Source organism: Protopterus annectens, chromosome 6.part0, assembly GCF_019279795.1.
Source record: "Protopterus annectens isolate FY-2018-M chromosome 6.part0, PAN1.0, whole genome shotgun sequence".
NCBI lineage: Eukaryota > Metazoa > Chordata > Ceratodontiformes > Protopteridae > Protopterus > Protopterus annectens.
Genome location: NC_056737.1, coordinates 1,808,609,024 through 1,808,622,662, shown reverse-complemented (window position 1 = coordinate 1,808,622,662; position 13,639 = coordinate 1,808,609,024). Strand labels below are relative to the sequence as shown.

At 43.0% G+C, this 13,639-nt stretch overlaps 1 protein-coding gene across 1 annotated transcript in view; it reads right to left on the bottom strand.

The window, feature by feature from the left end:
- Positions 1–13,639, bottom strand: part of PABPC1 (poly(A) binding protein cytoplasmic 1) — a 1,472,855-nt gene that overhangs the window by 345,214 nt on the left and 1,114,002 nt on the right. Inside the window, exon 10 of the mRNA XM_044075161.1 lies at positions 1,277–1,390. Coding sequence (XP_043931096.1) covers positions 1,277–1,390 — 114 coding nt within the window. The remainder of the gene's footprint in view (positions 1–1,276; positions 1,391–13,639) is intronic.

Here is a 13,639-nt window from a genome sequence, read left to right as displayed (position 1 = left end):
CCATGGAATGCTGAATGCAGCTACCCTCCAGGCAAGTACAGAGTGGTCCTTGGTGCAGAAGTTTTTCAATTGTCTGTTCTGGGGGGAGGCAAACAGATCTACCTGAGGTGTACCCCACCAGTGGACAATGTCTAAAAAGGTATCCCTGTTCAACATCCACTCTTGCTGTAGAGAGGATGTTCTGCTGAGAATATCTGCTTGTTTGTTGTCCTGAGAGGGGTTGTATGTTGCCTGCAGTGTTAAGTTGTGCCTGGAGGCGAGGTCCCAAATTTGTAATGTTACCTGGCATAGGAGGTAGACCTTGGTCCCTCCGTTTGTTGAGATACCACATGACTATGGGTTGTCTGTGAATACCTGAAGGGGGCCCGGTTGAAGGATAGGAAGGAAGGCTTTTAGAGCTAGAACTGCAGTCATTTCCCCTCACAACGAAATCACCTATAATAAAAATAGGTTTACTAATCAAATACATGAAAACCAAGTCTGCAGGCCTTCAATAAAGTCTTCCTGGCGGACAAGACCATGAGCTCTAAACCTCTCTCGCACCCCCAATCAAGCAAAAATATCTCACGTAAGACCGGCAGGATATTGGGGGGTGGGGTTACCAGCGAGAAAATGTCTACACTTCATTGGCAAAATATATTCTTTAAGCTCTTACAACTCTGTTAGCTACACTCCTTTTTTTGCCTCTAGAAGGCTACCAGGGCAGGAAACCATAAAGAGGAGAATGGTTATGGAAGCCTCATTTCCTAATCAACTCAAAGAATGAAATGTAATCTGCAAAACAAAATATATAAACTTCACAGTAGCATGGAAATAAGGAACAACTTAAAAGCTAAAACAAAACAAAAAAGTGCAGACCAAGGGATAAATAATCCGTTGCTAAAAATATATAAATAACTGAAATAATGTAGCAAGTAAGCCTGGTTCATCCGTTGCTTACTTGCTACATTAAAAGCTAAAACGGTTGAATAAACTAAAGACTTGGTAAATATGGACAGGAGAAAAAAATGGACTTGAAATACAAGCTAGCATTAGTGAGCTGAAAGCATCTTCTACATCAGGCAAAAAAGCAGGTAATGAATGCTACATTCTCTGCAAGCTCTGCCAGTTAGGCAAATTTGTTTGTTCTTACATCTATCCAAGGGCAATCAGCTGTGACAAAATTACCTCAGCTTAAATGTTTTAATGGTGGAACAGGGAAAGGACAAAGGCAAGATGAAGGCTACTGAAATGAAATTCTTTACAGAAATACTGTACCACAGAAAAACATACTAACCAACACGTTGAGTGGACATGACTCTTGGCACCTGTGAAGAAGTTGGCCTTATTGCTCCAAAGGTTGGAGGTCGAGGAGCTGTGGGACGGAGTGTTCCTGCCATATTCTGGAATGCTGTTAGAGAGACAAACATAAAACAAACAGATGACAAGCGATCGCATCACCATAAAAGCAGTACAAGTCAATGCAACGTTTAGCAAACTAATTCTGTGTTTAGGATGAGTGTGTGTATTTTTTTTTTTTTTTTGGGCGGGGGTCAAAATCAAATCTGAATAAACAGTTCTATTACATGACATCTTTGAAAATAACAGAATGGTATAGTAAAAGTATTGAAAACTTAAATGCATTTTTAACACAATCACCCAGTCTAATGAACTGGACAGACACAGCAAGAAATAAATATGAAATACAAATCAAGTCAAACATCCTGAGAATGGGTAAGCATGCTAACAAGACAAGAGGAATATTGAAAATCTATTCAAGGGGTGGTGGCTGAAAAAAATACAGAAAAATTGGTGGTCATGCCCAATTACCAAATGTGAAGTCCAAAATGAATTTTACCACATTAACAAGTTTTAGTATCCTATACAAAATATCAACCTAAACATTTAAATTTCACTGTTTGAAAGAACCTTACCTCTATGAGGCTTATTTATTGATTTAAAATTTTAAGTCTGAAATGGCTAATTACAAATTACTACAAATGCTGTCAAGGTCATAGCTTAGCAGACAACATAGCAAAGTGGTTTCCAAATTACTGGATCTATCCAAGCAATTTCTGACAATGATGCATCAAAAATCAACACTTTCTACTCAATTCCATTGGCAGAGGGATAAATCCCCAACTTTAACCCAGGCATCCAGAGTTTGATTACAGGCTAAAAAGTCTGCTGGAGATGGCAAGGCTTATGACAGCTACTTGCCTCTTTCTGGGGGATGGGGTGGGTGTGTGCGCTCTTAAGCAAAGTGAACATACATTGCAATAGAATTCCCAGCGGAGACCAGGGATCACACAGATACGCTTGTTGACAATGGGGGCATGGAGGTGTGGCACACATCGCAAAGGTACACTGCACAACATACCTTGACTGAGAGCAGGCAGCCACATAGGTAAGGAGCAAAACTCAAAGTCTGAATGACCCTTGATGGCTGCCACAGTGAACCCCCCCCCCCCAAAAAAAACCACCCCTGACCTCCCTCTGATGGGGGATGAATGGGCCAGTTGACTGACTATTCGATGGTCAGCAGGCAGTGACAAAACTGTAAGCACATACATGTTTTCTTGCGAGGACCCACAAGTAAACAATTTTTTTCCTCCACTTCTCAGTTTACCTAGCTTTCTAAACCGAAACATGATTCTATATTCAGATGCCATTCCATTATCAAACCTGAGCAGCACAGAGCTGCAATCTCAATGGTAACAGCACCAGCTAGGTGGAAATCTCTCGACCAAAATGGAAAACTGATTAGAGAGTCCTCAGTGGTAGACATGAGGCTCCCCACTGAGAAATGACCAAGGAACTGCCACTCCATCCCTTAAGTGTACATTACTAGGTACTTCAATTGAATCACATTCAGTACTACTTTTACCTTAGGCTAGTGTTCTCATGGACCTTCACAGTCCCCACCCTTTTCACCTCCCTCTACATGAATACCTCATCTCACTCCTCTGGCTGCATAATTCTGCCACCCACACTATGCCTTTGTTGCCAGACACAAGCATTTTTGCTGGCTGCATCATCTGAATTTCTATTTACACATTTAAGTATTTCCCTATTTTAGTTCCCTAAAAAATTCTCATTGCTGAGCTTAGGTCAGCTGTGCACCTCAGTGCTCCAAATGGCTATTGGACATCCTTCTTGGCGGACCGATTCTTTCCTTTCCCACCCTAGCCACATCTAATTTTATATTTATAACCTTGCCCATAACCACTAATGGTCTTTAAGCACACAACTCCCACACGGGTGGGAAGCATCTTATATGTAAATTCACTTTCATATTAATTCTCAACTCAAAAATGATGCTCTGTGCTTAATTCTCACTGATATCCCTAATGATCTGTCCTTTACTTGAAATGTTTCAGCAACACAGAAAAAACAAAGAACGAACTGACCACAACTGAATAATGTAGAAAAGAACTTTTAATGCATAAAAGTAAGCGCTTTCATGATCCCAACAACATCACTTCATCAGACTAGTTTGCAACAAGCAGCATCTTCAAATTTAAACAGTAAAACTACTAACTATAAAACATTTCATTCAACTCTAATTGAAAGCACCACCCCCCAATTAAAAATGTAAATGATGCATATTTGTAACTTACATTTCTAGCAATGCTTTCTGTTTTACTTTAAAAACAAATGCAATAGTTAGTGTTTGAGGGACCTAACCCTAAAAAAAAGGTTTTAGTGACAATGCATTGTTTATACCTGGTGTTTTCTCTGCCTGCAGTTGCAGAACCCATTTCTGTTCGGCTGGCTCAACTCTAATTGAAAGCACCACCTCCAATTAAAAATGTAAATGCATATTTGTAGCTTACATTCCTAGCAATGCTTTCTGTTTTACTTTAAAAACAAATGCAGCAGTTAGTGTTTGAGTGGTCTAGCTCTAAGAAAAGGTTTTAGTGACAATGCACTGTTTATACATGGTGTTTTCTCTGCCTGCAGTTGCAGAATCCATTTCTGTTCTGCTGTCTCAGTCCTGTTCTTTAAGTCACCACCTCTAATGTTATGTTCCATAATCTCAAGTACTAAAAAAATAAAAATATGTTGAGAGCCCTGATCTTTAACATGCTTCGCTAATGCACGTTTTTTTTTTTTTCATTAGCCATCTCTCTGATGTGCTCCAGAATGCTTTCTTTCAGGCTCCTATTAGTTTTAGCTACATAAAAAACAAACTTTACAAAAACTGAGATACACTATATGTTGTGTCCTACAATCAGCATAAAAATCAAAATTTATAACAAAACTCTGACTGGGGTGTGTAAACGCTATATTAGTGTAGATAAACTTGCAAGCCATGCAGTGCCTGTATGGAAATGTTCCTATCCTTTGTGAAACTCTCACCATTTTTGTTCACTAGCAGTTTATAACATAATTGTCTCTTCAGGGAGCGGTTATTCTTATAGCAAAATTGTGGCCTTACATCTATGGCCTCATCCAGTTCTTCTATGGAATTTAATATATTCCAGTTCTTTTCGAAAATCTGACAAAATATCTTAATGTCGCTTGTGTATGTAATAGGAAACTTCACTTTTTGTGGTGATTGCCCTTGGAGAAAAATAGTAAGGGGGGGGGGGGGGCAGTGCTGTCTTGGCCAACAGGGGGTCACCATCATTTTTGGGATGTCCTGATGAATTTTTAGCAGTTTTTGAATCAATGGGAAGGGGGAAAATGCATAAAGAAATTTCCCCTTTCATGAAATTGAGATCTGTTGCCAGTGCCTTGGGGTCTGGTGTCCTGGTGCAATAGCCAGGAAGTTGCCTGTTGATGGAGGAGGTGAACAGGTCAATTTGAGGTATATCCCACCGGTGGACCACGTCCAGGAAGATGTTTCTGTGAAGCATCCATTCATGGTTGTTTGTCATGGTCCTGCTGAGAGAGTCTGCCTGGACGTTGTGAACGGAGGGGATGTAATCTGCCTGTACGGTCACCCCCTGGGAGCGGTCTAGCTCACATAGGATTTGGTCCCTCCCTGTTTGTTGAGATACCACAGGACAGTGGTGGTGTTCATGAAAATCTTGAGTGGGCCTTGGTGTAGGTAAGGGGACAAGGCTTCCAGAAAAAGGAGCATCACCCTCATTTCCCTAACACTGACGTGCTCTAGTTTCTATGGGTGTTGCTACAAACTCTGCACCTGTCTTGTGCCTCGAGTTGCTCCCCAGCCCAGGTCTGATGCATCAGTGAGCATCATCTGGGTTGGTGGGGGAAGTTGGACAGGAAGGCCTGGATTCATAGTTACTAGAGACAGCCACCAGCAAAGTTCTTGTTTAAGGCAAGGTGGACCCTGAATTCCAGGAGATGGATTACTAGAGCCAGACTGACCGAAGATACTATTGTAGCTTTCTCATGTGCAGTCCTGCCAAAGGAAACATGGGTATAGGGGCTGCCATGTAACCCAGGAGCCTCAGGTATTGTTTTGCAGTCAGCTCAGATATCTGAAGTATGCCCAGCAGGTGGCCTGTCAAGGATACCACTTTGTCTGCTGGCAGGAAGGCCTGCATGAGGTCTGTGCAAATCCTGCACCCTAGGAAATGCCCTGTGTGGGCACCAGCTGGGACTTCGGAAAGTTTATCTGAAACCCCAGAGACTGTAAAAAGGTCAGAAGCAAAGGAGTGTGAAGGAGGAGGGTCCTTGGATTGTCCACTTGGATCAAGAGATAGTCTAGGTAAGGGAATATTTGGATTCCCTTTGTTTTGCAAAAGGCAATGACTGAAGCTAGACATTTTGTGAATACCCTTGGGGCAGTGGAAAGCCCAAATGGCAAGGCAGAAAGTGTTAAGAGCCTGCCAAAAATCTCAGGTATTTCCTGAAAGTTAACTTTATTGAGATATGTAGGAAAGCATCCTTTGTACAGTACAGTTGTGTACACTTACCATAAATGTAGATGTTCGAGTGTATTCACTGTTGCAGTCATTACATTTGCGTAATCTGCTGGCAGGTTGCCCTCAGTCGGCCTGAATTCCAAAGTCTTGGGTAATGAGTCAGTTGCTGTCTTCTCTTCCATGACGTCAAGGGTATAAAACTTGCAGCCGACACCACTTTCCTTAGTTTTTTTTTTGCCAAAAAGGTAGCAAAATTATATATATATATATATATATATATATATATATATATATATATATATATATATATATGTATAAATATATATAAATACACACACGCACACACATGCATCAATGTAAACTTTACCTTCATCTACAAGCAAATACACCACAAAGGTTGTAGAAGATAGAGAAGGAAAGATGAACTTCAGAATGACAGGGGGATGGCGGGAGGGTAACCTGGACTGCAACAGTGAATACACTAACATCTACATTTATGGTAAGTGTACACAACTGTACTATGTTCTTCGTGTTTCACTGTTGCAGTCATTGCATTTGGGTAGAATCCCAAAGCTGTGGTTGGGAGGCTGGAGCTAAACAGCATTAGGTGCAGCTATAAGTCCCTGCAGCACTGCAGTGGCAAAGCCTGCCCTAGACTTAGCGTAGGGAGGCAAATGGCAATGCTTTGTAAAGGTGTGAACAGAACTCAAAGTATCAGCCTCTAAAATGTCTTTGGTTGGTACTCCTCTGGAAAAGGCCATTGAAGTAGTTGCAGCTCTGGTGGAATGAGACCTAATGCCCTTGGGCACAGGTTTACCAAGGTGTAAGTAGCAGAAACGGATGCAGTGGCTTATCCACTTTGAAATTGTCTGCTTTGAAATAGACTTTCCTTCTGATCCTGCAGCATATGACACTAGTAATTGCTCAGTTTTTCTTAGAGCTTTTGTCCTGTTCAAGTAGAATCTTAGCTGTCTGTGTACGTCCAAGGAATGCAGAATTCTCTCCCCCTTGTTCTGCGGATTTGGATACAAAGTTGGCAGATGAATTGTTTGGTTAAGAGCCACACTGGAAACCACCTTAGGCATAAAAGTAGGATTTGTCCTTAGAGACACCCTGTCTGGGTAAAAGATGATAAAAGGCTCTACAGCCATGAGGGCCTGTAGCTCTGAAACTCTTCCTGCTGAAATGATTGCTAGTAGCACAGCTGTTTTCCATAAGAACTTTAGATCAGCGGTAGCAGCTGGCTCAAATGGAGGCAGGGTGAGCTAGAGGTCCCATGCGGGTAATGGTGATCTTCTAGGAGGCCTTACATTTTTGGATCCTCTAAGATACTGTTTTAGTAGAGTATGAGAAAAGATTGGTGGCTCTGTATTGTAATGAGCCGAAATGGCAGAGGCATGGATTTTGATTGATGAGAAAGAAAGGCCTTTGTCAAGCATCTCAGTTAAGTATTGTAATATCGGAGGAATATTTGGTTCTGCTCTATCAGTTCCTTATGCATGATTCCAAGCACAGAATATCTTCCATTTGTCAGCATAAGATTTTCTAGTAATAGGCCCTTCTGGCTTCCAAAATGACACCCATTCACAGCTTTACTGAGAGGTTTTGTTTGTATGACTACATAATTAGCCATGCTGCCAGGTTCAGAGTCTGTAGTTGATTGTGCAGGATCTGATTGTTTTGCTGGGACAGTAGTTGTGGTTTTTGAGGCAAGGTCAAAGTTGGGTATTGAGCCAAGTTCCTTAGGATTTGGTACCAGTATTGGTGGGGACAGTCTGGGGCAATTAATATCATCTTTGACTTCTCTTGTCTGACTTTTAGTAGGACCTTGGGTAGAAGAGGCAGAGGAGGAAAGGCATAAACTGATAGGTTTTTCCAGCTGAAGGATAGGGCGTCCCACTTTCCATGCTTGTCTGTGATAAGTCCTTGTGAAGAATCTTTTCAACTGATAATTTTGAGGAGAGGCAAATACATCTATGTCCGGGCTCCCCCCATTTCTCTTATCATGCGGAAGACTTGTGGATTTAGTTTCCACCCGTGAGGATCCATAAGGTTTCTGCTTAAATAGTCTGCCTGAATGTTTTGTTTTCCTGGCAGGAATTGAGCTTGAAGATGTATTTGGTAGGTCAAAGCTGTGTCCCACAGTGCCATGGCTAATCTGCAAAGGGGGTATGAGTGTGTGACCCCTTGTTTGTTTATATACCACATGACTGTGGTGTTGTCCGTCTTTATCAGTAGTTGTCCTGGATGAAGTAAGTCCTTGAAGGCTGTTAGGGCATTTTGAACAGCTAGCATCTCTTTCTGGTTGATATGTAGATGCATTTGTTTTGGTGTCCATATGCCCTGAATGCATCTTCCTGCCATGTGGGCCCCCCAGGCATAATCTGATGAGTCTGTTAAGGTTTGGCTGGCATGGGGCAGAGTGAAGGGGCAGTCCTGTGTTTTGGTGACATGCCTTTGCCCACCATAGAAACTCCTGTTGCAGGCAGGGAATGAGAGGAATCATTGTTTCCAGACTGTGTGAATGTTGACTCCATAAACTTTTTAGGTACCATTGAAGTTTCCTCATATGCAGTCTTGCATATGGAATTAGTAGGATGCAGGATGCCATGAAGCCCAGAGCCTGCAGAATTTGCCTTGCAGAAGACTGGGTTTTTGTTGCCATCAGTTTGAAATAAGCAGTCAGTTGCCTTTGCTTGTATGGCGTGAGGTTAGCCATCTGGGCAGTTGTATCCAAGCTTGCACTTTTGAGAGGGTACCAGTTGTGATTTATTTTCGTTTGTGTACCTAAGGCAAGTTAGAAGCCTTTTCACAAACGCCAGGTGTCGAAGAAGAGTGTTCTTGTTCTCTGCTTGAGACAGTCCAAGTAAGGATATATTTGTATACTTCTTTGTCTGCAAAATGCAATAACTGGTGCCAGGCACTTTGTAAAGACCCTGGGCGCAGAAGATAAGCCAAAGGGTAGTGCAGAGAATTGGTAATGCATTAAGCCAGCCTTGAATCGGAGGTACCTTCTGCACGATTGCCTTATTGGGACATGCAGGTATGCCTCTTTTAGGTCTAAAGTCACCAGCCAAGCTTTCTTGCCCAGCATGGGCAGAAGCTGCTGCAAAGTAAGCATTTTGAATTTTGGAATGTCCAGGTATGTGTTCAAAATCAATAAATCCAGTATTGGCCGCCAGGCCTTGTCCTTTGAGTACCAAGAACAGTAGAGTAAAAACCTTGTCCTTTTTCCTGTTCTGGTACTGTCTGAATGGCACCCATATCCATGAGGGAAGTAACCTGTTTCTGTGCCTCCGCCCACTGATTTATTGGCAGATCTGGCCAACCGTTTGCCATTGGCAAAGTGTGGAAATGGAATCTGTATCCCTGTGATATGATGTTTAGTACCCACTTGTCCTGGGTTATTAACTGCCAATTTTGAGCAAAAAGTGCTAATTTCCCCCCTATGGGTGCTGCCAAAAGATAAGTGCTTGGGGGGTAGGCAGAGGGGAAGTCATTGGGATTGCTTTCTGTAGGTTTGCGCTTTATCTCCTCCAGATTTGGAGGTGGAAGCGCCCCATTGCTTTGACCTGTATGAATCCTGCGGCTGGTATCTGGAACCCTTAAGGGTGTCTGGATTTGCCCCTTTGAGCTCTGTCTGACACAGGAAAGGACCAATTTTTTTGTAGGCAAGTGTCTACTGAATCTTGGTGGCTGCACTTGTAAGAAGTCTAACAGTTTGCATAGACTTTGCTTTGTCTTCCATTTTCTTTAAAACCTCTTCTGCCTTAATACTAAACAGAGAATCATGCTGTAAAGGTGCATCTAACAATTTCGCTTTAACATGATCAGGCAAATTTTGTTCCTTTAAACAGGCATGCCTCCTAATCACAGATCCAGCAACTGCGGCCCTGCAGGAGGCCTCTAAGAAATCAAAACCACATTGCAAAGTATGCTTTCCAACTTGTTCAGTTGCACGCAATAATTCCTGCAATTCTTTATTTTCTGCACATTCTGAAATCAACATCATTTTCTGTTTCAGCAATCCCATAACATGTTGTTGGTACTTAAGCATATGAAATTGACAGTTTAAGGCCCTGAATGCCAAGGTTGCAGGTGTATAAAAGTACAGTTTTGTACCTACCATAAATGTAGATGTCCGATAGATATGCAACTGCAGTCATAACATATGGGTTGTCCTGCCTCAGGCAGCCCTCGGTCGGCCGGATTCCAAAGTCTGGGTCTGACGTCGGCTGATGTCGCATTTCTCTCCGACGTCAGAGCGGCTGGAGTACATAAGCATCAGCCAACGCCATTTTCTTCAGTGTTTCTTGCCCCAGATGCCAGGTGCCCTCCAAGGAAGGCTGAAATCAAATTGGAAGACAAAAACAGGATTCCAGACAAGTAAATGAGCAATAAACAGACACACCATAACAGATATCCTCAGCTAAGAGAAACAGGGATAGGAGTGGACCCTAGGCATAGAGGGGTATGGAGGGAGGGAAAATCCGACTGCAGTTGCATATCTATCGGACATCTACATTTATGGTAGGTACAAAACTGTACTATGTCCTTCAAGAATGCAACTGCAGTCATAACATATGGGTAGAATACCATAGCTTAGCTGGGGGAGGAGGAATGCTCTAGGAAAAAGAAGGTGTGGCAATCAAACCCTGCAGGACTGCCGAAGCAAAGCCTGCTCTGGATCTGGAGTATAGAGGGAGATTGCAGTGTTTGGAGAATGTATGCACGGAGCTCCATGTAGCAGCTTCTAGAATGTCCTTAGTAGGCACCCCTCTTAAGAATGCTGTAGAGGTGGCTGTAGCTCTGGTGGAATGTTGTCTGACATTGGCTGGAACAGTCTTTCCATGAAATGAATAACAGAATCTGATGCAATGTCCAATCCATTTTGAAATAGTCTGTTTTGAAATTGGTTTTCCTTGGACTGCAGGGGCGTAAGCCACAAAAAGTTGGTCAGACTTTCTACTGATCTTGGTTCTGTCCAGGTAGTATCGAAGTTGTCTGTGAATGTCCAAGGTATGTAACAGTCTTTCCCCCTTATTCTCGGGATTGGGGAAGAAAGCAGGCAGATGAATAGCTTGATTTAAAGAAACCCTAGATACCACCTTTGGCATAAAAGTAGGGTTGGTCCTTAATGAAACCCTGTCTCTGTGGAAAATTATGAACGGTGGTATAGCCATTAGGGCCTGTAGTTCCGAAACCCTTCTTGCTGAGGTAATTGCCAACAGGAAAGCTGTCTTCCATGAGAGAAATTGCAAGTCAACTGAAGCTGCTGGCTCAAATGGAGGTAGAGTCAGTTTTTCTAGGACAAAATTGAGGTCCCAGGCTGGCACTGGAGCCTTTCTTGGTGGTTTAATGTTCTTGATTCCCCTGAGGGAATTGCCTTAGCAAAGGATGTGAAAAGACAGGCGGATCAGTGTTATATCTAGCTGAAATAGCTGATGCATGTATCTTTATGGAAGAATATGAGAGTCCATTCTTTAGCATATCTGCCAAATATTCCAGGATGAGTGGGATGTTCAATAATGATGCATCATGTCCCTTGCTGGTATTCCAAATGCTGAATCTCTTCCATTTTGCTAAGTAAACCTTTCTGGTGGATGGTCTTCGAGCCTCTGTTAGTATCCGCTGAACTTCCTTGGAGAGAGATAGGTTGAGATTATTCATGGGATCTCCCAGGCTGTTAGCTGCAGTGTCTGAAGGTTTGGATGCACTGTTTTGAAGTTGTGCTGAGTCAAAAGTAGAGGCCATTGGGGAAGGGCCCACTTCTTGGTGTGACATATGCTCCGTAGTAGTGGATACCAGTGTTGTCTTGGCCAGTCCGGAGCTATTAGGATCCCCTTGGGTCTCTCTGCTTTGATCTTTAGTAATACTGAGGTCATCAGTGGCAGAGGTGGGAATGCATAGATTTCTAGGGAGTTCCAGTTGAATGAGAGAGCATCTATTTTCCAAGCTTGTGGATGGTATGTCCTTGAGCAGAATTTTTGTAGATGATGGTTGAGGTGAGAGGCAAATAGGTCTACTTCTGGCCTGCCCCATGTCGAAGTGAGCTGTGTGAAGATCTTCGGATGTAACCTCCACTCGTGTGGATCTGTGAAATTCCTGCTTAGGCTGTCCGCCAGCACATTGTCTTTGCCTGGAACAAACTGGGATTGTAACTGAATGTTTAGGCTCAGTGATTTTTCCCAAAGATACATTGTCAGTCTGCAAAGGGGGTAAGAATGGGTGCCCCCTTGCTTGTTTATATACTACATCACAGTGGTGTTGTCTGTCCGTATCAGTAAATGGCCTTGCTGAAGTTGGTGTTGAAAGGCCTCGATGGCATGCATTACTGCCAGCATTTCCTTTTGGTTTGTGCAGATGTGTTTCCTTTGGGGACCATTGTCCTTGTATACACCTGCCTTCCATGTGCGCCCCCCATCCAAGGTCTGAGGCGTCTGTGGTTATGGTCTGTGTTATCTGTGGTTTTTTGAATGACATACCTGTGTTTGCCTGGCTTACCGAGGCCCACCATAGGAATTCCTTTTGTAGGCATGGAATGAGCGGTATGGTTGTCTCTAAGTTGTTGCTGTGCTGAGACCATAGGCTTTTTAGGTACCATTGAAGCTTTCTCATGTGTAGTCTTGCTAATGGAACCAGGAGAATGCAGGATGCCATGTAACCCAGGGCCCATAGGAATCTCCTTGCAGTCATCTGGGTAAGTTTTGCCAAACCTTTGAAATAATGAGTTAACTTCTCTTGCTTGTCTTCTGTTAGGTAAGCCATTTGAGAGGCTGTGTCTAATTTGGCTCCTAAGAAGATTATTTGCTGGGATGGCTGAAGTCTTGACTTTTGGAAGTTGACTGTGTATCCCAGAGCTTGAAGTAATCGTATGACATAGTCCAAGTTTTTTGTCATCAATTTGTCGTCTGCTTGTATGAGGCAGTCGTCCAGGTACGGGTACATTTGGATCCCCTGGAGCCTGCAATGAGCAATTACTGAAGCCAGGCATTTTGTGAATACTCTGGGCGCAGTAGATAAGCCAAATGGCAATGCTGAGAATTGATAATGCTCTGGCCCTGCAAGAAATCTGAGGTATCTTCTGCAGCTGTGTCTGATAGGGACATGCAGGTATGCCTCCTTGAGGTCCAGAGTAATCAGCCAAGACCCCTTGCCCAGCATGGGAAGGAACTGCTGTAGAGTCAGCATTTTGAACTTTGGTACTATGAGAAAGGTGTTTAATGCGGACACATCCAGTATTGGTCTCCATTGAGATTCTTTTCTTGGAACAAGGAACAGTCTTGAGTAAAACCCCTGGCTTAATTCTTGTTGTGGAACTCTTTCTATTGCTTTCATCCGAGTCAGCAGAGAGATTTGCTTGATAGCCTCTGCCCTCTGGTTTTGTGGTAGGTTTGACATGCCTTGTTTTCTTGGTAAGGTATGAAAGTGGAACCTGTAACCTTGGTCTATAATGTCCAAAATCCATTTGTCCTTTGTCAGTCTGTGCCAATTGTCTGTAAACAGAGATAATTTCCCGCCCAAGGGAGCTTCTATTTGTTCCCTGGTAGGCGGGAGTAGAGGAAAGTAATTGAGGTTGTGGGGCAGGTGAAACCCCTGTGTCATTTCTTTGGTTTGCTGGCTGCCATTGTCGTCCCCTGTAAGGACCTCTGTATTGTCCTCTTCCTCGGCCACGTCTGTTTTTACCCCTTTGAAACTTTTCAGGATTAGGATAGGACCAGTTTTTTGAAGGCCAATTCCTACTGAATCTGGGGGGGTTGAACCTGGAGGAAATCTTTCACCGTCTGAACTGACTTTGCTTTTTCCTCGATGGACTTTAA